This window comes from Canis aureus, chromosome 12, assembly GCF_053574225.1.
Source record: "Canis aureus isolate CA01 chromosome 12, VMU_Caureus_v.1.0, whole genome shotgun sequence".
NCBI lineage: Eukaryota > Metazoa > Chordata > Mammalia > Carnivora > Canidae > Canis > Canis aureus.
This window is the reverse complement of record NC_135622.1, coordinates 41,955,785-41,980,382: the sequence shown is the minus strand read 5'-3', so window position 1 is coordinate 41,980,382 and position 24,598 is coordinate 41,955,785. Positions and strand designations below refer to the sequence as shown.

The window sequence follows — 24,598 nt, the reverse complement described above, 5'->3', positions numbered from 1 at the left end:
CCAGGCAGATACCTGGGGTAATTGTAAGACCCACCATATTTGTGTCCTGTCTCTTATCATCATTGTCTTTCATTGCCTTGATGTCCAGTATCCTTGAAAACTGAATTTCATCGATTTCCTTTGGTTTTTTGTTGTTTCAGGCGGAAGGGTTTATGTGGTCCTCATTACTCCATCCAGACATGAAGTGGGATCCCCCTCCCCACTTTCTTTGGATTAAAGCTTTTAAAAACTTTCCCCTGTATGGAAGCTTTAAACTTTGGATTTAGTAGATTTGTTAATATGTAGTATAGCATTGACTCAAACACTTTTAACAGTTGTGTGATCTTAGGCAAATTACTTATTTTCTCTGTCCCTTATTTGTTCCCTCTATTTCCTTTTTGATAAAATAAGAACAATAATAGTACCTACCTCATGTGGTCATTATGAGGATTAAACTAGGCAAAATATATAAAGTGCATAGAACAGTCCCTGGCTTCTGTTAAGTACTTAACAAGTGTAACATACTGTCATTATTTAATATCTACTGTTTGCCATCACCTCAGTATATAATTACTGAAACATTATTATATGCTTTATTATTTACTGGGCTACTGTCCCCTCTCCCTATTCAGGTCATTATTATTTTTTTTAGTTCAAATATTCTTGTTTATTTATCTTACATTTACTTTTTAGATTTTTGGTACTCAAAGTGTGGTCCTTAGTTTGGTAGAATTGACATCACTGGGAGCCTGTTATAAATGCAATTCCAGGCCCCACTTGAGATTTACTGGGTCAGAATTTACATTGTAACAAGATTCCTAGGAAATTCCTGTCCACTTTAATATTTGAGAAGCTCTGCTACTGATGAACCATAGAATAATTTTGTATCTCCTCTCACAGATAAATCCTGGTGAGGTTTTTGATTAGAATTGAAATTATTTTAAATAAATACTTTTTGTAAAATTGGCAGCTTTAAATATTTTATTTTTTAGTTCAGTGACACGACGTCTCACTCCATTTAAATCACTCTCCTCTTCCAATTTTTAAAAAATAAGTCTCACACATTCATTGGCATGTTTGTTACTTTTATTGAGATTGTATGTGGGATGCTTTTCCCATTGTTTGTCATTTCTAAAAAATAGGAAATCATATAAAAATGCACAAAATATAGTAGTAGCAAACATATATGTCACACATATCCACCATCAGAAAGTGTAAGTATTAGCATTTTGTCATTTTTCCTGTAGCTCTTGTTTTTTAGTTACAAGAAAACCTTAAAGTTGAAATTCCTTCTGTTTTCTTTTGGTCCTATTCCCCTTACTCTCCAGAGGCAACCACTATCTTATATTTAGTATGACTATTCCAGGTTGTATTATTATGTATTTACTACATAGGTGAGCATACTTAAATAATGTGTAGTATTGTTTTGTGTATTTGTAATTTTATGTAAATTGTAGAAACTATATTATTTTGCAGCTTATTTTATCAATCACTATGTTTTTTGAGACCTATCATTATCAACTCACAATTTAGAGATCTAATTCATTTCTTTCGTTGTTAAAAAGCAAAAGATGGACTATGCCAATTCTATCCATTCCTTTATGGAGAGATGCTTCAGCCCAGCTTTTTTTTGCCATTATAATTAATGTTAGAGTAAGAATTCTTGAACGTATCTCCTGTGGACACATGCAGAAGAGTTTCTAGGTATATATTTAGAAATTTATCTACTATAAATGCCCAGTGCTTAGAAAAGGGACTAATCCATAACTATTTATTGAATAGATAATCAGCTAGACACCCCTACCCTGTCTAGTCAGCTGCTGTTTATAAGAAATGTACCCAAAGTGATATTCAAAAAACCATGCAAGGTAGTTCTCTATGTTGGATACCAGTTCTTTTCTTAGTCTTCCTTTCTGAACCTAGAGGGCCATTCTGTTGTCTAAGGTTTTAGATACTATCTCATTCTAGTTTTTGGTATTTCTGATTCTCTCCCAATGGACTGCTGCTCCTCCTTTATATACACATCCATGGTTTTGTGCTTTTTCCACTCACCTTTCAGTTATCCTGATTCTAAAAGTATGAATTGTCTACATAGTATAATTTTGGAAAATATCTGAAAATGCAAACAGCATAAAAATCCCCAAAACCATGAATCCCACTACTCATGTATTCTGTTAAAAGCTGACTTCAAAAGTAAATTCTCTTAGGCAGCATAATAGAGGAAAGAAGATAGACTTTGGGTACAGACTTGGTTTTCTATCCTAGATGTGCCACTTACCAGCTGTGTAATTTGGAGCAAGTATTATTTGGTCTGAGCTTTGGTTTCTTTACCTGCAAAATGATAAGAATAATACCTTCCAGGTAAAGTGTGAGGACTCGTAAGGTGTTTGGTAAATTGTAAGCATTCAGCAAATGTTCAGTAATGCTTTTCTTCTTCGAGTGCTTCTGGTTTTTTAGTCCCCCCCACCCCTGCCTTTTTTGGATTATTTGAGAGAGAGTAGAATCCATTCTCTTTCGTTCTCTAGCCATAGGATGACCAAAGTTTTTTTGTGAATCTTAGAGAAGTTTTAAGAGATATTTAGATCATGTTCAATTTTGCTAGCATTCCTATGTTTTTACTAATACAAATTCCCAAATGACCAGGCACTCTGTCCCAAGGTTTCACTTCTGTATTGCTAGATGTTGTTGCCTTACCAGTTGGCATGGCAGTTCTCATGCTTTGTCAGCAGGTAAAAAAGTAATGCCTGTTTCTTATGGAAAATTAGGCAAATACAGAGAAGTAAAAAGAATATTTAAAATTGTACACTACTTGATATTTTGGCATTTTCCCCCTCTTATGTGTGTTTAATTATAGATGTGAATCTACTGTTCATGATATATTTATGTTGAGAACTGAAGATATTGATAAGATTTGATAAATTTTCTGTGCCTTAGAAGTAGTTCTTGGAAAGTTTAGCATTTGAAATAGGTGAGCTCACGTATTTCTTCTGTCTGTAATAAAATGTGGTGTTATACACAGAAATCTTGTTCCCACAACAATTCAGGAATGCTGCATACTTTCTGGATCTCTTGACTTTGGTTTTGAAAATTGCTTAAGGGAAAACCTACTTTTTCTAGCATCTAAAAATATCTGTATTATTTGAGCCTTGGTCTTATGGTTTATTATTTTCAACATATTTATTTGGAACTTTTAATAAGATTAATTTACACCTTTTTTTCAATTTCAAACAGAGTTTTCTTTCTTTGATCCTAATGACACGTCATGCCAGGAAATTCTCTTTGATCCTAAAACTTCTGTATCGGAACTATTTGCCATTTTAAGACAATGGGTTCCTCAGGTCCAGCAAAACATTGACATTATTGGAAACGAGGTAAGGAATTCTTCCATTTTGTATTGTTAGAATTGTTAATTGTATAGATGCTCCCCTCTCTACCCTCAAACCCCATCCCTGAATGGAAAGGCGGTGATAAATGAGAAACCTTTTAGAGATTCTGATGGTTGGTCTTTGTATCTCCAGGCTTTGCATGGGGCAGTTGAGTTGGTATTGTACATTCTTTCCACTGTTCCCTCATGCTCTTCACTTGGTTATGCCTGGAGTTCCCGTGGTAGAGATTCTTGGTGGCAGCAGGCATTTTTCCATACTTCTTTCTTTGTACAAGTTAATTTTGTAGACTTAATTAATTAATTAATTTTAAAAAGATTTTTTAAAATTTATCCATTTGAGAGAAAGAAAGAGCATACAAGCAAGGGGGAGGGTCATAGGGAGAGGGAGAAGCTGACTTCCCGCTGAGCAGAAAGCCCTCATCCCAGGATCTTGGGATCATGATCTGAGCTGAAGGCAAATGCTTAACCAACTGAGCCACTCAGGTGCCCCAATTTTGTAGACTTAAAAAATATATATTTCATGAGGAGATTTGATTACCAGTATATGTTTTATCTATACTTTTGGGTGGTCTGGTAAATATCTAGGCTTAAATAGAGTTTTAAAAAGTATTTGACTTTTTGAAGGAGAGGAGAAAGAATAACTGTTTTTTTTTTTTTGACCTGCATATCATCATGTTTTAAGAAGAGAGACATTGTCATGTTGTAAGAAGATAGAGCTTATGTAGAAAGACAATTTTGCTTATCCTTTGAGAAGTTAGGGACATATTTGTAGTGCCAGATTAGCTTGGAATAGTCTTTAAGAATTCCCTTTAGTCTAGTGACAAATTATTTTCATTATGGCTATTGGATGCAGAATTTAAAATTTATTTAAGAGAAGCCAGTTCTAGCTACTCATTTTATTGAGAACTAATTCCGATAGGATTGACTAACTTGATTCTCAGCATGAGTTTGAAATCAGTTTTTAATAGTTTTATTATCATATTTTCCTGGGTTTCCTCAGATTCTCAAGAGAGGCTGCAATGTGAATGACAGAGATGGATTGACAGACATGACTCTTTTGCATTACACTTGCAAATCTGGAGCTCATGGTATTGGTAAGTGTGTGGCGAATCTGCTAGTGGCTTCAGGATCTGTATTTGTGTTTGTATAAGCTATGTTTAGGCCAACCAGAGTCCCTGGGGGGCACCTAGCCGATGATGTAATACCCCCTGAACAGGCAGGCATTCAGTTGATTCCTCCTAAAAATCTTGTTCCCTACCTACCTTTTTCTCAGTGTGTGTGTGGGAGTGTCGTTGTAGTCTCCTGATATTTCCCACGTTTTCTAGAGCAGGCTTCTTGGCTGCATTCTTGCTAGGTGAGAGTAAGTGGCAACACCCTAGAACATTCCTGAGAGTTTACAGCAAGATTAGACAATCCAAGCTTTTTCCCAAGCATCCCAGTCCCTACAGACCTCAGTCTTTAGGCCTAAGGAGTAGTCCCTTATATCTAACATATATGCATATATTTTTCCAGATTGGTGTTCAGTGCTTTACCATTGTATAAACCTACCTCTGTTACTTAACTACATATTATGAATATCTCTCCCTGTTTCAGTAGTCTGATATAGTGCTTCTTAAGCTGTTGATGGTGAGGGACTTTTCCCCCCTACAATCCATAACAGACTGATTCTTTTTGTAAAAAAAAAAAAAAAAAAAAAAAAAAAAAAAAAAGGAATTGTAATAGAAAAATTAAATAAAGACATGAAATACAAGCCCAATTGTTTTTCAAAATGCATGAAATTACATTTCAATTAATATATTCTGAAGAAATGATTTCATGGGGAAAAAGAAAAGAGTTATCAAAAGGACAGAGAAATTATAGTTTGGGACTGGAAGTGGTCCACTGAGTAGCAGTGATTTAGTGCATTGCTTTTAATGGTTTTATAGTATTCCACTATGTGGATCACTTACAGTTTAATCAATTTCACATTATTGCACTTTTAGAATAAAATAATTTATTTTTATTTATTTATAGAGTAGTCCAGTTTTTAAATTTTATTCATAGTAAAAAATGCTGTGATGAGCATCCTCACTGCTAAGTGTTTATCCATATCTGTAAGAATGATTATTTTCTTAGAACACATTCCTTGTAAGTGAAATTTTTGTGGTGTGTGGGTATATTCCATATGGTATTTGCTTTGGCTCTTTAAATAAAATAGTAGATATTCATCCATTGGAGCTTCAGTTTGTACTGAAAAAAAATAATCTAGAAAACTTTCTTTAGGTGATATTGATACAGCTGTAAAATTTGCAACTCAGCTCATTGATCTGGGAGCCGACGTCAGCTTGCGGAGTCGCTGGACCAATATGAATGCTCTGCATTACGCAGCTTATTTTGATGTTCCTGAGCTTATAAAAGTGATTTTGAAGATGTCTAAACCAAAAGGCACGTACGACAAGATCACCTTTAGACGTTACTGATTGACTATTTTATTAGTGGCATAAAAATTAAAATTCAAAGAGATTTTTGCTTCTGATCCATCTTGTTCCATATGACCTCTTATCCCATTTTTTTTTTCCAGGAATAGTTTAGTGTATCTTTATTGAAGATTAATTGCTGTCATTAAACAAAAGACATTACAGAGAGATACAAAACAAAGTCATGTTCTCTGGGTTTTTTACATCTCTGCAAATTCCCCAGTATCACATGGATTTTTATCAAGCGTAATTGAATCTGTATAATTTTGGCATATAATTCTTTTGTCTTGAATAGCCAGAAATAGAGTAGGAAAGCTGTCAGAGCTAAGCATTGGAATCATAAGGAGTATTTTAGATTGCATTTGGTTCTGAAATTCCAATTCCATTAAAGGATACAAATTCAGGGTATTTTTTCCCCCTTCTTGTTTTGGTGGTGATATCCTAAAATTGAATTCAGACTGTCAAAATTATGGTCCTGGTATTTCAACTTTCTCTCTGGTCCTCTCAGTGGGTCAGTTTTCTTTCTTTTTCTTTTTTTCTTTAAAAATTTTTTTTTAATTAGAGTTCAATTTGCCAACATATTGCATAACACCCAGTGCTCATCCCGCCAAGTGCCCCCCCTCGGTGCCCATCACCCAATCACCCCAACTCCCCGCCCACCTCCCCTTCCACTACCCCTTGTTCATTTCCCAGAGTTAGGTGTCTCTCATGTTTTGTCACCCTCACTGATACTTTCACTCAAATAGGTCAGTTTTCTATTGAGGAAAAAATGAGACAGTAATATTACTCAGTTAAAGGTGGGCAGTGTACAGGGTTTTCCCCATTTGTAGATTTGTTTTAGAGATTCAGTAGCTGAATTTCCCAGAATGTTTGTTTCTTACTCTCATTTGTAATATTGTCCATTTTATTTTAAAATTTTACCTTTTAATTTTTGGTTGATGTTATGAAGAAAGCCTCTTGAAAATACAGTGTCTTTAATAACTCAGGAAGCTTTGTCCTGAGTATGTCTTAGTTGTTTGGAATTGTAGGCAGGACATGTAGGGCAGTATGGTTTAGATTAAGGTAGGATTAATGCAACCAGATATATGAAATCCTTGTTACAGAAAACATGAAAAACAGGATTCCCAGATCTAGGAGATTTCTTGTGTCTGAGTATAGCATCATGGTGATTTATTGAAAGTTATTAAAATGTCCTTAAAATTGCAAGATTCTTTTTTCCTACCATGAAGTCCAAATGCCTTTGCTGAATAAAGTATTATGAATGAATATGATTTGTAAGCATTTCTGTATTTAGTCTTTAATTATTCCTGATTTGAAAATTCTGCATTGTTTTACCTACTACTTTTTATGTAAAGGGCCAGATAGGACATACCATAGGCTTTGGGAACACTGCAGCTATTTGATTTTGCAGTTATAGTAGGAGGCTAGCTGTAGAGAACGTGTGAATAAATATTTATGGCCATGTTCCATTAAAACTTTATTTATAAAAATGGATGGTGAGTTGTGTTTGGCCCATGGACCATAGTTTGCTGGTTCTTGACCTAAACCCTACTACTTCATTGTAGCTGTAATGGCATACATGCAAGAGGGTAATGAAAAATTGTATTAAGATCGTTACTTTTACAAATGTGATAGTTGGAAAGTCTATGATAATATCAGTGCATGTTATAATGAAATTTTATTGTACTAAGAAAATAATTGGTAAGCCAGATTGTAATATGAAGATTTAGTTCCATCATGAAATGGTGCTTCTAGTGGGTGGGTTTAGGTCTCATAAATGGCTTAATAAAGTTCTCTCCCCCCAACCAAAACCAAAAACAAAAACAAAAACAAAAACCCCACAACCAAATCCTGCCTGTCTCCTTTTATATATAATAGTTAAATTTAAATTTTTAGTTAATATACTTGTGGTGTTTAATTGTAGATGTAGATGCCACTTGCAGTGACTTTAATTTTGGAACAGCTCTGCATATTGCTGCATATAACTTGTGTGCAAGTACTGTGAGATGCTTGTTAGAGCACGGAGCGAATCCTGCATTTAGGGTAAGAGATTAATTTAAAAGAATTAAAATGTCTAACATCATTTTCCAGTAAAGAGTTGAATCTGGATGTTATTATAGGACTAATATGAGCAAAGAATTTATGTTTTTGTGCTGCATATAAAGAGTAATGGTGATCAGGTTTATCTCAAATAAATATAAGGCCTAGCAGTGAATTTCAGTCCCCTCATATTGATAAGCTCTATAACATTTCTTTTCATTCAGTGAAGTAAAATGTTCTTTAATGTGTCACCATCCTTGATTTTAAGTCTTTCATGTAGTTTTTTGATATATTTATAAAAAGTTAGCTATCGAATTAAAATGTGTATGTTAAAGTGATATTTCTGTATTAAATCATATTTTAAGTTCTGTTAGAAGTAAATTTTATTTCAGAAAAATTTTAAAAATGCACATTTAGAGTGGAGTAAACCCTTAATAATTAAAGAAAAAATGAATTTTTTCAAGGTAGTCATGTAATTTAGTAAATTTACAGTTAACACACAGGATTGAATTTCATAATCTTCAAGTCTTTTGGTATTTTATTGTCTTCACAGAGTGGCTCTCAATGTTCATTTCCTAAATAGTAATAGCAATGACTTGCTCTGGCAGGGGTTCTTAATTGATTTGATATTGTAATAATTGGGTCTGTGCCGTCCCTTCAAGGGACAGGGCTGGGGCTGGGCAGTGTTTGAAAAGGTCTCCCTCCTCCCTCTTTTCCTCTCCCTCTGCTTACTTTCTAGTTCCCCTCTCCTGCCTACTTCTTTCTGCCACTGTTCCCTCTGCTTTACTGCATCATTGGTTAATTAACCCTCTCCCCTTTCCTTCCCTCTGCCTCCTCCCTCCTTCTCTATTGTGTATTGGGCACCGGGAGAACACAACAATAAATAAAAATCTTTGTCTCCAAAGGGAGTGTAATCTAGAGGGGAGGATGGATGAGTACTTTAACTGTGGTGTGTTGTATTCACTCAGTGGGTTACGATGTGGGAGTGGGCAGAATGCCATGGGCTCTAAGCCTTGGGAGAGCTTTCTGGCAAAGGTGACATTGAGCACTTAAACATAGTTAAGAACTGGCCAGTTAGAGGAGGGAGGTGCAAAAACCTTTTAGGCAAAGAAAAGAGTAGCATTTATGAAAGGCTAGGGGATGATCCCGCAGTTTGGTTGGTATGTGAAGGTGATATGCTTTTGCTTTTCCTAGTAGACTGTTGACAAAACCTCCTTAGTGGAGAGACTATTTTGAATTTAGTAAGATGCAGTGAGGCATGCTATTGAGGTAAATTACCACCTGAAGCCAGAAACAATAATTATTGTATTTTGAAGTTTAATATTTACAAAAAAAAAAAAAAAAAAAAAACCAGCCAGCTTGTGGGGCAGCAGTTGCCCTTGGTTCATATTCTGGTAACCACAATTTTAGAAGAGAATAGAATTCCATAATTAATCATGATCAAGCCTTCTTTTAAAAAAAAAAGATTTTATTTATTTATTCATGAGAGACACAGACTGAGGGGGGGAACAGAGACACAGACAGAGGGAGAAGCAGGCTCCATGCAGGGAGCCCAATGTGGGACTCGATCCCTGGTCTCCAAGATCAGGCCCTGGGCTGAAGGTGGTGCTTAAACTGCTGAGCCACCTGGGCTGCCCATGAGCAAACCTTCTTATGTTAGCATGACATCATCATTGTTTTTATTTTATTATTTTTTTAAACAGAAGTTTTAGTTGCCAAATTTAATAGGAATTAACATAAGTGTCATCATCTTTGAGTTTAAGTCTTTCATTTAGTTTTTGATATATTTATAAAAATATATAAATATTTCATTCTAGAAAGGTGAAGACTTAAAAATCTAAAGTAAGGGATGCCTGGGTGGCTTAACAGTTGGGCGTCTGCCTTTGGCTCAGGGCGTGATCCCAGAGTCCCAGGATCAAGTTCTGCATCAGGCTTCCTGCAGGCATCCTGCTTCTCCCTCTGCCTATGTCTCTGTCCCTCTCTCTGTGTCTCTCACTAATAAATAAAATCTTTTAAAAAAGGGACGCCTGTGTGGCTCAGCAGTTGAGCATCTGCCTTTGGCTCAGGGTGTGATCCCAGAGTTCTGGGATCAAGTCCCATATCAGGCTTCTTGCATGGAGCCTGCTTCTCTCTCTCCCTGTGTCTCTGCTTCTCTCTGTGTGTCTCTGATGAATAAATAAATAAAATCTTTTTAAAAAAACTAAAGTGAAATAGTCATTGTGAATATAGCTTACGACTTACCAGTATAAGGTTTAAAAAAAAAATTCCTCCCGTCTTTTTATCAAGAGTACATATTTGTGCTATACATACCTTCAGTATATTTTGTATATTTTCTTTGAAATCTGAAATTCTTTAAAATAGTCCTGTCGCCATCCCAGAAAGTTGGTAACATGCCTTCTGCCATATTTCTACTTAAGACCAAACTGACTTGAATTTTAAAACAGAAACTGTGAGGCACATGCAAACTAAGTGTGTTCTAAAAGCTTCAGTCTTTCATCCATATGGAGCATTTGAAGATAATTATCAGCAGAGAAAACAAGGAAAAGAAGTTTCTCAGCAAAAGAATCTTGATTCATCATATTAAAGGAAGATTATAGTCTGTAAATTCTCTCGTAAAATCTAAGTTTTTTGGTTAGGGATAATAGAGGAGGTATACCATGTTTGAGGGAAGGATAGCCCTAAGTAGGAGAAAGGCTGTGTCTAGTGGGTCCTAGACATGGATTCAGATGTCACCTCTGCCAGGAATCATGTAAATGACTTTGAATGAGTCATTAACCTTTCCTTGCTAAATTTCCCTAATTGGCAAACTGGAAATGTTAGTAATATTTTATTCGGTTAGTTGGTTATTGTCTCTCCTACTACAATATAAACTCTCAGTGGGCATGGATTTTTATCTGTTTTATTCATAAGCTTTTTCTTGATGTGAGAATCAAATGACAATTTATACAATAGGATTTGGTTATATAAACACCACACACATATTAGTGGAAGTATTAGTGGGATGGTAACAACCATTTTATCTTGTTGCAGGATAAATCCAAGGATGCAGTCTCTCCTTTATAGTGAGACCAGAGCTCTTTTTTTGATTATAGCCTGAATTTTAGAAGTATTGAAACTGTAATTTCTGCTCCTGAAATCTGAGTCACTCCATGAGGGGGCAGGATAGGTGAGGTCCCACAGCTGTGGCGGCAGCTGTGGCACAGTGGACAGAGTCTTGGATCTGGGTCTGGGAGGCCAGTGAGTGCCATGACCTCTGTCTTTGAACCCGCCTTCTCTGAACCTGTGCAGCCAGGCATGCTGTCCACTCATGACCTCCGCACTTGTCCTTCCCTGAACCTGGGCTGCCTCCCCCGACCCCTCAGCCTGTCTAGTCCTCCCATATTTCCCTGGGCCTCTGCGTACCTGCATCTTAGCATTGCACCTTCCTGCAGCTGCTCTGCATGCACACACGCCACTCTCCTGGTGTCCCTCCCCCACCCGTCCCTTCCCCCCTGCCACTTTTCACCACTCAATGTAATATACCATATGTTTTACTTGTTTGATTGTTCGCAGTCTGTCCCTCCTCCCAGAAGGTGTGCTGAGGACAGGGCTTTTTCTCTTCACCGTGGTGTCATTAGCATTTAGAGTGGTGCCTGGCATGGAGTAGATGTTCAGTAAATTGTTTGACTAAATATACACGACAAATGTATTTAATTTCAAAAAAATTTTTTTTTAAATTTCAAAAATTTTTTGACTTTTATTTTTAAAAATGTGTCTGACTGCATCGAGCTGTCGGTGATACGGATTTCTCTGTATCTGTAGAACGACAAAGGACAGATCCCTGCTGATGTTGTCCCGGACCCTGTGGAGATGCCCCTAGAGATGGCCGATGCCGCCGCAACTGCTAAAGAAATCAAGCAGATGTTGCTGGACGCGGCGCCCCTGTCGTGCGAGATCTCGAAGCCGCTGCTTCCAAACTGTGACCGCATCACCAGCAGGGCGATGCTTACGTCCCTTGGTCTGAAGTTGGGGGATCGCGTGGTTATCGCCGGACAGAAGGTAGGGGAAGTAACTGTGGTCTCCGAAGCCATGTCCGAGGTCGCAGTGTGGGTGGCCCGTGTGCCACGGCTGCAGACATACCGGCGTGGCCAGAATTTTGAGGTTTTCAAAAAAGGGCAATGTGTAAACAGAAACATACTTAATGAAAATGGGGAAACTGAGATGCCTGCTCACTGTGAAGTATGACATAAGAACATAAGCTCCTTGGGTGGAATAGTGAAGGCCTCTCTGTTGGGGTGGGGAGAGGGGAGTATGTAGTGCTGCTGAGTGTACTTGGAGGCAGGCGCTGAGCCATTGCTGAGCCTGGAGGGTTTCCCTGCAGCCCCACTGCCACCCTCAGGGGGTTCCCCCCCCCCCCCCCCCCCCCCGCCAGGACTGCCTGGGAGCATTGGAGCAAAGGAGACTCTTACCATTCATAGATGTTTGGTCTTGAGATCCTATAAATAGAAGAATCTTAGATATTATTTCAACCTATAATAGAAAATGCACATGGAAAAGGGGACCCACCCCCTTGCCCTGGCCTATTGAAGATGCTCCAGGTGCATCTATTCCGTGCCACCCCCCCCCCCCCCCCCGTGTTCTTATGGCACTCTTGTTGCCATTCTCTCTTTTTTAATACCTCATATGGAAGGGCCGTTCCATTTTCTTTAATTTTGGAGTTACTAGGGAACTGGGTTCATCATAGAGAATGGAATGGGGAGTCCTATTTCCTGACACAGTTAGATGTAAATATTTGGGTGGGCTTGTGGGAAGGTGACAAAAGGTTTCTCAGAAAATGCTGAAAACTGGAAGTTTGATTTACTGAGAAAAGTGCTTCAAAGAGGAAGGTAAACTCCAAACAAACGATTGTGTTGAGAATGACATTTACCAGCTTCCAAAAGAATATATTCATAGGACATTTGTTAGCTTTTTTTCTTTTTTAAAAAAAGCTTGGGATTAATATTCAGCCTCTCTAGTATTCCTGTGCTATGTCTAAGAATGGATATTTAGAAGGGTTATTCTGTTGTTTTATTTTACTTTTTATTTTGGATAATTTAAAGCTATACAAAAGTAGAAGCTGAACGTGTATGTCCCATTTAGCTGGGTTTAACTTGATTGTATCACAGCCAATCTTGCTTCTGTTATACTTTCTCTCATTCTGTTGTTTGCCTTTTCGTCCTCTTAGGAATGTCTTTCAAAGAGTAGCAGTTTTAAATTTGATGAAGTCCGTTTTACCAACTTTTCCTTAGACGGATTGTGTGTGTTTAGCATAGCTAAGAAATTTTCTACAGTGTCATAGGACAGTAGAAGATATAGTACATAGATATTCTCCCAGAGGTTTATAGTTTTAGATTTTACATTTAGTTTTATATTTAATTTTGAATTAACTTTTGTAGAGTACTAGGTTTAAAGTTTCTCTCTCTTTTTTGTATCTGATTCTTCCAGCACCATATTTTGAAAAGACTATTCTTTCTCTCTTGAATTGCCCCTACCCTTTTGTCACCTGACCTTAGATGTATGGGTATATTTCTGGATTTTATTCTACTCCAAGGTCCAGTGGTTACCCTTTCTTTAGTACTACCCTGTCATGATTGCTGTAGCTTTATAGTAAGTCTTACAATCAGATGTTGTTATGCTTCAGGTTTTTATTTTTCTTAGTTTCTTTGTCTTTCCATGTACACTGTAGAATCAGCTTATGGATTTCAAGTCATACAAAGAAATCCTGCTGGGATTTTGAATGAAGTTGTGTTGACATAGATCAGTTGAGGAGAATGGCTATTTTAAAGATATGGAGTCTTTAAAACACAGGCACAATAGAAATGCCTGCATGGCTCAGTTGGTGAAGTGTCTGTCTCTTGATTTTTGCTCAGGTCATGATCTCAGGATCATGGGATCAAGCCCCTGCATCAGGTTCTGTGCTCAGTGTGACATCTGCTTGAAATTCTTTCTCCCTCTGCCCCTCCTCCAGCTCATGCTTTCTCTCTCTCTCTCTCAAATAAATAAATAAAAAACGTCACAAGTGTAACATATCTCTATTTTATAGGTTTTCTATTTGTTTTGTTATTTTTATAGTTTTAAGCATTTATTTATTTAAATTTTAGGTAGCTAAGGGTTGCCTGGGTGGCTGAGTTGGTTAAGCATATGCCTTCGACTCAGGCCATGATCCCATGATCTCTAGGTACTGGGATCTGGTTGAATCAGGCTTCCTGCTCAGTGAGAAGTCAGTTTCTCTCTCTTCCTCTATCCCACCCTTGTGCTTTCTTACTTGCTTTATCTGAAATAAATAAGTAAAATGTAAAAAAAACCCCTTTAGGTATTTAATATACAGTGCAATATAGGTTTCTAAAGTAAAATTCAGTGATTTGTTACTTACATACAACACCCAGTGCTCATCACAATCAAGTACCCTCCTTAATCCCCATCACCCATCTAGCCCATCCCCCACCCACCTCCCTCCATCCACCTCAATTTGTTCTCTATTGTTAAGAGTCTCTTTGGCTTGTTTCCCTCTCTCTCTTTTTTCTTTCCCCCCTTCCCATATGTTCATCTATTCTCTAAAATTCCACATATGAGTGAAATCATATGGTATTTGTCTTTCTCTGACTGACTTATTTCACTTAGCATAATACACGTTATTCACTTAGCATATACACACATAATACACACATCATTGCAAATGGCAAGATTTCATTTTTGATGGCTGAGTAATATTCCACATATATATGTGTGGGATATATATATATATATATATATATATTCCACCTCTTTTTTCATTAATCAGTTGATGGACATTTGGGCCTTCTCCATAGTTTGGCTGTTGTTGATAATGCTGCTATAAACTTTGGGGTGCACATACCCCTTCATATCTGTATTTTTGTTATCCTTTAGGTAAATACCTAGTAGTGCAATTGCTGGATTGTAGGTTAGTTCTGTCATTAACTTTTTGAGGAACTTCATACTGCTCTCCAGAGTGGCTGCACCAGTTTGCATTCCCACCAACAGTGTAAGAGGGCTCCCCTTTCTCTGCATCCTTGCCAACATCTGTTGTTTCTTGTGTTGTTCATTTTAATTATTCTAATAGGTATGAGGTGGTATCTCATTATGATTTTGATTTGTATTTCTCTGATGATGAATGATATTGAGTATCTTTTTATGTGTCTCTAAGCCATCTGAATGTCTCCTTTGGAAAAATGTCTATTCATGTCTTCTGCCCATTTCTTACCTGGGTTATTTGTTTTTGGGTGTTCAGTTTGATAAGTTCTTCATAGATTTTGGATACTAACCCTTTATCAGATATGTTTTTTTTAAAGATTTTATTTATTCATAGAGATGCAGAGAGAGAGAGAGAGAGAGAGAGGCAGAGACATAGGCAGAGGGAGAAGCAGGCTCCATGCAGAGAGCCTGACGTGGGACTTGATCCAGGGTCTCCAGGATCATGCCCTGGCCTGCAGGTGGCACTAAACCGCTGCGCCACTGGGGCTGCCCAGATATGTTGTTTACAAATATCTGCTCCCTTTCAGTGGGCTGCCTTTTGGTTTTGTTGATTTTTTTCTTTTGCTTTTATCTTGATGAGACCCCAATAGTTCATTTTGCTTTTGTTTCCCTTGCTTATGGTGACATGTATAGTAAGGAGTTGCTACAGCTGAGGTCAAAGAGGCTTCTACCTGTGTTTTCCTCTAGGATATTGATGGTTTCCTGTCTCATATTAAGGACTTTCATCCATTTTGAATTTACTTTTGTGTATGATGTAAGAATGTGGCCTAGTTTCATTCTTCTGCATGTTGCTATCCAGTTTTTCCAGCACCATTTATTGAGGAGACTGTCTTTTATCCATTGGATATTCTTTCCTGCTTTGTTGAAGATGAGTTGACCATATAGCTGGTCATTATATATATATATATATATATATATATATATATATATATATATATAATGTATATATGTATATATATGTATAGCTGTACATTAATGGGTTCTGTATTCTGTTCCATTGATCTATGTGTCTGTTTTTGTGCCAGTACTGTACGTCTTGACTATAGCTTTGTAATGTAGCCTGAAATCTGGAATCATGATTCCTTCAGCTTTGTTTTTCTTTTTCAGAATTTCTTTGGCTATTTGGGGTCTTTTGTGGTTCTGTATAAATTTTAGAATTGTTTGTTCTAGCCCTGTGAAAAATGTTGGTGGTGTTTTGATAGGGATTGCATTAAATGTGTAGATAGGTTTGGGTTGTATAGACATTTTAACAATATTTATTCTTCTAATCCATGAGCATGGAATGCTTTTGCATTTCTTTGTGTCCTTTTCCATTTCTTTTATAAGTGTTCTATAGTTTTCATAGTACAGATCTTTTATTTCTTTAATTAGATTTATTCCTAGGTATCTTGTTTTTGATGCAATTGCAAATGGGATCAATTCCTTAATTTCTTTTCCTACTGCTTTCCTATTGGTGCATAGAAAGGCATCAGATTTCTGCACATATGTTTTTATATTCTGCAACTTTACTGAATTCATGTATGAGTTCTAGCTATTTTTTGGTGGATTCTTTTGGGTTTTCTGCATAGAGTATCATGTCTGCAAATAGTGGGAGTTTGACTTCTTCTTTGCCAAACATAGTTTTAAGCATTTAGATATTGCTATATTTTATTAGGTTTATACCTAAGTTTTTCATGATCTTTGGTGCTATTATAAATGGTGGTGTTTTGGAAGTTTCATATAGAAATGCAGTTGATTTTTGTATATGGACCACACATTCGGTAACTTTGCTAAATTTATTAATTCTTTTGGCCTTTTTTTTTTTTTTTGAGTGCTTGTGGATTCTTTGGGATATCCTATGTAAATTATCATGTTGTCTGAATAGAGACAGTTTTATTTCTTTCCAATCTGTATGCCTTTCATTTCTTTTTCTTGCCTAATTTCGTTGCCTAGGACCTCCAGTATAATGATGAGCAGAAGCAGTAAGAACTGATAAACTTGCCCTGCTCCCAATAGTAAGGAGAAAACCCAGCCTTTCGTCATTAAGTATGATAATTGTTAGCTGTAGACTTTGTGGGTATCTTTTATTAAGTTGCGGAAGTTCTTGTCTAATCCTGGCTTACTGAGAGTCTTAAAAATTATTATTATTATTATTATTATTATTTTAAAGATTTTATTTATTTATTCATGAGAGACAGAGAGAGGCAGAGACCTAGGCACATGGAGAACAGGCTCCATGCAAGGAGCACAATGCAGAACTTGATCCCAGAACTCTGAGATCATGTCCTGAGCCGAAGGTAGACAATCACTGAGCCACTCAGGCATCCCTAAAAAAAATTATTATTATCATGAAAGATGTTGAAATTTTCTAAAACCTTTTTATGTATATGTTGAGAGAGTAAGTTTCTTTCTACTCCTTTCAGTCTGTGAATATGATAAATTATATTGATTACTTCTCAAATGTTGAACTAGCCTTGCTTTCTCATGATAAATCTTACTTGGTCATGATGCTGGATTTGATTTGCTGTATGTTACTGGATTCTGTATATTGCTGCATATGATTTGCTCTTATTTTGTTGAGGATCCTTGTTTCTGGTTTTCGTATCAAGGTAATGCTGGGAATGAGTTGAGAATTAATCCTTCTGCTTTTATATACTAGGTTTGTGAGGAATTGATTATTTTTTCTTTAAATTCTTTGGTAGAGTGCAGCCTGGGTGGCTCAGCAGTTTAGCGCCACTTCCAGCCCAGGGCCTGATCCTGGAGACCCAGGATGGAGTCCAACGTCGGGCTCCCTGCATGGAGTCTGCTTCTCCCTCTTCCTCTCTCTCTCTCTCTCTCTCTGTGTCTCATGAATAAATAAATAAAATCTTTAAAAAATTCTTTGGTAGAATTCACTGTCAGAGTGTTTTTCGTTGTTTGGAAAGTTTTTTTTTTTTTTAAGATTTTATTTATGAGAGAGAGAGAGTGTACAAGCAGGGGAGCAGCAGAGGGAAAGGGAGAAACAGGCTCCCTGATGAGCCCCGAGGAGGGGCTTGATCCCAGGAGAGCTGCAGACAGATGCTTAACTGACTGAGCCACCTAGGTGCCCCTTTTTGGCAAATTTTAAACTACAAATTAAATTCAAATGTGAGCTTTGACAGTTTGCATCTTTCAAGAAATTGGGATTTTTATTTTATTTTATTTTATTTTATTTTATTTTATTTTATTTTATTTTATTTTATTTTATTTTATTTTATTTTATTTTATTTTATTTTATTTTATTATTTTTTTATTTATGATAGTCACAGAGAGAGAGAGAGAGAGGCAGAGACACAGGCAGAGGGAGAAGCAGGCTCCATGCACCGGGAGCCCGACGTGGGACTCCATTCCGGGTCTCCAGGATCGCGCCCTGGGCCAAAGGCAGGCGCTAAACTACTGCGCCACCCAGGGTTCCCCATTTTATTTAATTTGTTAAATTTACAGGCAAAGGATTGTTCAAAGTATTTTTTTACTATTCTTTAAATGACTGAGGGAATGTAATAATGTCTGCTTTCATTCATGATGTGTGTATTTTGTGTCTTCTTTCTTTAGTTTCCTTGGTCCCCAGATAGAAGTTTATTAACCTTATATACGTTTACAAAGAGCCAGCCTTTGGTTTCATTGATTTTTCTCTATTGTTTTTCTGTTCTTAATTTTTTATATTTATTGTTTCTTACCTTCTGCTTGCTTTGGATCTTCACCTTCTAATGTCTAAAAATGGAAGTTTAGATAATTGATTTGAGACCTTTTCTAATACAAGTGTTTAATGCTATAAATTTCCCTCTAAGTACTGCTTTTGTTGCATCCTACAAATTTTGATATATTGTGTTACCATTTTCACTCAATTCAAAAAGTTTTTAAATTTCCCTGTGATTTTCTGTTTAATCATGGGTTATTTGAGAGTGTATTGTTTAATTTCAAAATAGTTAGAAATTTTCCAAAATCAGTTCGTAGGTGCATACAGATTTAGGATTTTTATGTCTTTTTGGTGAACTGACTCTTATTGTTATATAACACTTCTTTTTGTCCCTGGTAATATTCCTATTCTGAAGTCTACTTTGAGAGAATTGTTTTTAAAAACTTCCATGGTAAAGTTGCAAGAGTAGCACATTTAGAATTACTAATAATCCTCAAAATTATTGTGATTTATGTTTTCTTTAGGTTGGAACATTAAGATTTTGTGGAACAACTGAATTTGCAAGTGGGCAGTGGGCTGGCATTGAATTGGATGAACCAGAAGGAAAAAACAATGGAAGTGTTGGGAAAATCCAGTACTTTAAATGTGCCCCCAAATATGGTAAGATAGATACTATCTAACCTAATGATTTAAGATAGTCAAATTACTTTATTTTTATTTATTTACTTTTATTATTTTTTAAAAAAGATTTCATCTATTTATTTAGAGAAAGAGAGCATAATCAGCGGGGAGGGGCAGTGGGAGAGGAGAGAGAATCCCAAGCAGATTCCTCACAGAGCTTGGAGCCCAGTGTGGAGCTTGAACTCATGACCCTGAGATCATGATCTGAGCTGAGATCAAGAGTCCACTAAATCAACGGGGCCACTCAGGCACCCCTACTCTTTTATTGTTTTTAAGTAAAACTTTCCTTCTCGTTACCTGTGTAGTTAATGAAGGGGCTGCCCTTTTCTTGCTATGAGCAGTGCAGTGATTGGGAAATGGTGTCTCATTAGGAGTACAAATCCTCCTATAAATCCGCTCAGGTGCTTTTATGGCTGAGGGAGGGACTTTGTTATCAAGGAAGTACAGAGCACTGGGGGTTGACAAACTTGGAACCTTGGAAAAGCAAGTGAGGCCAACTTTATAATGTATTCTTGAGGTGGGATGATTCTTTTTCTGACAGATGTTTGTTTAAATTCATATTCTTTCTTTCTTGTACACACACACACATGCACACACACCTCTTGACATTGAATTAAATTTGTCACTTGCTATGTTGTAAAGATTTTTCTTTGCCATGAAATATTCTTCTGGAACATTAACTTCCCTGGTTGCACAATATTTCAATTATAGCTCCACAGGGAGGCACTCTGATCTGGTGCTGAAGTCCTTGCTTGGAGTCTGACTGCTTGGGTATGAGTCAGCTTTTCTACCTACCAGCTATGTGACCTTAATTCTCTCCTTGTGCTTCAGTTTGTCTTCTATAAAATGGTGCTAATAATACCTCAAGAGTTCATATGAGAATCAAATATGTTGATAAATGTATAAAGCACTTCAAATAGTGCTTGATTCCCTGTAAGCACTCAGCAAATGGTAGCTATTGGTTAGCTGTTATAAATTTATCAAAATTACCACTTTCCTTTTGTGATAAACTGAAAATGGAGCATGATTGTTTGATCTATTAATTTTTTTGTTTATAAAGATATTTATTGTATAAAATTTGAAAAACATAAAAACATAAAAAACATTTGTTTATAAAGATATTGTATAAAATTTGAAAAACATAAAAGGAGGAAATAAAATCACCCGTATATTTCTTCTGTTTAATTCTTTTCACAAACTTTGGATTATATATAGTTATATATTTTGCATTTTTATTTGACATGTTATTAGAATTCCCCCAAATCATTAAATATTGTTTGAAAATGTGATTTTTAATGGCTCCATTTCCTTTAATTTTTCCAATTTAATGGGTAAAAATTTCTGTTTGAATTCATATTTCTTTGTGGTAAAATAAAACACTTAAAATGTTTTGTTATTTTATATATATATTTGTATATGTATATATAAGATATATGTGTATTACACAGGATAACACATGTGTGTATTATATAAAATATATATTATATAACACATATAACATATAATAACATATATAACACACATATGTAATTATATATATAATATATATATATATAATACACACACACGTGTGTGTGTGTGTGTTATCCTGGCAATTGCCAAGAAATAGTTGTTCATATTATATATTCATTATATAATTGAGATAGTGGGTTTTAAAAAACTTTAGAAAACAAATACATATTTAAGGTATTAAACTCTTAGAGTTATTACAGATATTTTGCCCAGTTTATCATTTGCCTTTGAACTTCATTTCAAGTGTTTTGGCATAGAGTTTTATGTAGTTAAAAGACTTTTTCTTTATAACTTCTTTTTTTTTTCTCTTTATAACTTCTTACATTGGTTGTATGCTGAGATAGTTCTTTCTAATCCAAGGATTAATTTAAAACTATATATTTTATTCTTCTGAGTGTTTTACTTTTTACACTAAATAATTTAACCCATTTGGAACATATTGATTAGTTATGTGGAACTAAGAATTTAATTTTAATTTTCCTCTATTAGCTAATTTTGGCAACTGTCAAGGAGACTGAGGGCAAGATCAAAACTACTAGCAACACACAGGGCAGATGTAAATCAGATTCATGGGAAATGCTTAGATTGTAACAGAATGCATGTTGTCCCCAAAATCTCATCATCCCAAGGAGAAGCATACTTGATGAGGACAAAGCCGGATACCCCAAGGACCCTGCTTCTGTCCCTTTTACATGCTTAAAGGCGAGTTTTGGGGGGCAAGGTTCATGTGTTGGATTATGTAAAAATGGGAGTTGCCTTGACTAAGCAGAAGCCAAAGAATTTGTCTCTTCTCAGCAACAGTTTTGTATTTTCCCTTTCTCTCTCTCTAACTCTGTCATTTTTCCTTGGCTTGCTTTGCTTCCTTTAGTATAAATTAAATTCTTATAAATGCTATAGTCTGTTTCAGAACTATTTTGTTCAACACATATTAGATTTTTTTCAATTGTAGACATTTTAAAATAATGTTTAAGTTTTTTTTTTTTAGAGCAGTTTGTGTTCAAAACACAATTGAGAGAAAGGTGGAGTAATTTCCTGTGTATCCCCTGTTCCCATTGTTCCCATGCATGCAGAGTGACTCCCATTGTCAGTGTTCCTTCACCGGTGGGGACCTTCCTGCAAATAGAGGGACCTACACTGACTCATCATCATCACTCAGAGTCCATAGTTTACATTGGGGTTCACTCTTGTTAATGTACATTCTGTGGTTTTGGATAAGTGCTTAATGACATGTCTCTCTCATTACAGTGTCATACAGAATCTATTCACTGCCTTGAAAATCCCCTGTGCTCTGCCTGTTCATCCTTTCCCTGCTCAGACCCTAGCAGGCAGGGGGAGGGACAGAGGGAGAGGGAGGAGCACACTTCCCACTGAGCAGGGAGCCCTACTTGGAGCTTGATCCCAGGACCTTGGGATTGTGACCTGAGCCGAAGGGAGATGCTTAACCAACTGAGTCACCCAGGGTCCCCTAGAAGATTTTATTTTTAAGTAATTTCCTCACCAGACTTGGGGCTTGAACTTGCAACCCCAAGATCAAGAGTCACATGCCTACTGACTGAGCCAGCCAGGCACCCCTGATTTTTCTGATTTTAAACACCTACTGACTTCATACTATGAGGAGAAAGATTGGGTGCTTTCATTATTCTAAGTCAGTTTTTTTCTTGGTTTACTTCTTTGTTTTGGTGGAACACATCCTCTAGTAGCTTTTGACAAAGGACTTGTGGGAGATCAATGTTTTGAAATCTTCCATTCTAAAAATATGCTTATTTCTACCCTTTTACTTCATATGATAGTTTGATGGGAAAAGGAACATTAGGTTGGAATTTATATTCTCAATATTTTGAAGGTTATATTCTATTGTCTGATGGAGTTTGGCAAATTTTTCCTGTAAAAGGCAAGAGTAAACATTTTAGGCTTTAAGGGCCACACAGTCTCTTGTTCAATTATCCAGCTCTCCTATTGTAGTGAAGAAGCAGTTGTAGACAGTGTGTAAACATATGGATTCCAGTAGAACTTGACAAAAAGAGGTTGTAGGCAGGATGTGGTTGCTAGGCTCTTAGTTTGCCCACTACTCTCTTGAGCTTCCAGTGTTGCTATGTAGAAGTGTTAAAATCTTTCTTCTGTTTTTGACCTTTTACTTCTCTTTGGAAGCTTTTAGTATTTTTTCTCCTGTTTATCATTTTCTTTTTAGAGTTTATATTGTTTTTATTCCTAACTAATTAATATTTTGGTGGTGTTTTGGGAAGAGTTGTGGTATAATAAAATGGGCCATGTTTATCTAGAAATTCATTACTCTTCTCTTTAAAAATAATCCTTCTTATGTATTTGTTTTAGTTAAGCTGTACAATTATATGTCAAGATCTGAGAAAAGGCCTATTGGTACTTTGATTAGCACAAGTTAGTTACAGGGAACTTTAATCCATATTCTGCGTGCATTTTGGGCTTTGGTTGTAGTCAGTCATTGCTTCAAATTTAGTATAGATTCTCCCAAATGATTCATTTTATTAAAAAAAATAGAAGAATGAGAACTTACATAGGTGAGGTTTCACATACTATATAAATCCTTTAAAGCCATAGAATTAAATATTTACTTTCTAAGATATTATGTGGAATAAGATTATGTAGAAATTTTCTTAAGACCTTGAAAGAAAAAAAAACCACATAACTGTCCTCAGATTAAGAAAAAAACATTCATTAAAGAACAGTATTCTGATATTAATGACAAATTAGAAAGATAAATCGAGAGTAGTCCGTTCTCATAAATATGTTTTGGTTTGCAGTTTTTGCAGTCTTTCTTATACTCACACAAAATCTTTTCCAGATAAATCATAATGTAATTAGATATATAACTTCATTTTTATTTTCTTGATTTAATTTTCATACTTTTCTATATTTCTCTACGACTTTTATTGTTTTACCTATTGGTGATCCTGTTGCCAGATATTTGTTTTCTCCTACTTATGAATAATATTGCAATGATGACATATTCATGTATACGGTCTTTTCCTCCTGTTTGGGTTATTTTTTCCTGATTAATGTCCAAAAGTATAATTGAGTCATAGTAGTAAACTAGAAATTGTTTTGGCTCTGGAAATTTATCTTTTCCTTATAACATAAAAACATAACTGCGTAACTTTTGTGCACATCTCTAAGCATTTCCTTATAACTGATGCCACAAAGCGGATTCAGTCAGAATTTTTGTCTTCCAATAAGATTATATGAATTTATATTTCTAGAATATAAAATAATTTCTGTCTTCCAACCTTTGGCAATTTGTTGTAACTATCATCACATTGTTTTGTGTGTGTGTGTGTGTGTGTCTGTGTGTGTATTTGACAAGGAAAAGAATTAGAGAAAAGAATAGAAACTCAAGGAAAATGTGATAAGTGGGAGAAGAGAGAACATTGTGGATAAGTCAGAAGATGTAGGAAAATCAGGAGAAAGTAATGTAGAATCGAGGGAGGAAAGCATTTCATGATCAGTAGAGAAAGTCATATAGTTAGCCCTTTTTAGTTATTAACAAAGCACTTTTGTTTGTTGATTATTGAGCATTTCTACAAACTATTTTAAAACAAGTTTTTTAAAAGATTTTATTTATTTATTCATAAGAGACACAGAGAGAGTCAGAGACATAGACAGAGGGAGAAGCGGGCTCCCTGCAGGAGCCCGATGTGGGACTCGATCCCAGAACCATGGGATCATGACCTGAGCCAAAGGTAGATGCGCAATCACTGAGCCACCCAGGCATTCCAAAACAAGTTGTTTTTAATGTATATATTACATTCTAGTCATAATGTGTCCTTGTTAAATTGTAAACACCCAATGGAAGAGTATGATATACACATTATGACTTTTTTTTCTTTTTAAATATCTTAGCCAGATAATCTATGTATTTATAGTCTA

The 24,598-nt window shown here is 36.0% G+C and overlaps 1 protein-coding gene across 14 annotated transcripts in view; it reads left to right on the top strand.

Annotated features, from left to right (window-relative positions):
- The window catches only part of CLIP4 (CAP-Gly domain containing linker protein family member 4), a 100,091-nt gene that overhangs the window by 28,851 nt on the left and 46,642 nt on the right, over positions 1-24,598 (top strand). For all 14 annotated transcript variants that reach the window (XR_013349495.1, XR_013349494.1, XR_013349493.1 and 11 more), the window contains exons 3-8: positions 3,211-3,350; positions 4,365-4,458; positions 5,627-5,788; positions 7,745-7,863; positions 11,662-11,898; positions 19,030-19,165. Coding sequence is in view for 8 of the 14 variants with exons in the window: in XM_077843721.1 (XP_077699847.1) it covers positions 3,211-3,350; positions 4,365-4,458; positions 5,627-5,788; positions 7,745-7,863; positions 11,662-11,898; positions 19,030-19,165 (888 nt within the window). In the remaining 6 variants the exon portion in view is untranslated. The remainder of the gene's footprint in view (positions 1-3,210; positions 3,351-4,364; positions 4,459-5,626; positions 5,789-7,744; positions 7,864-11,661; positions 11,899-19,029; positions 19,166-24,598) is intronic.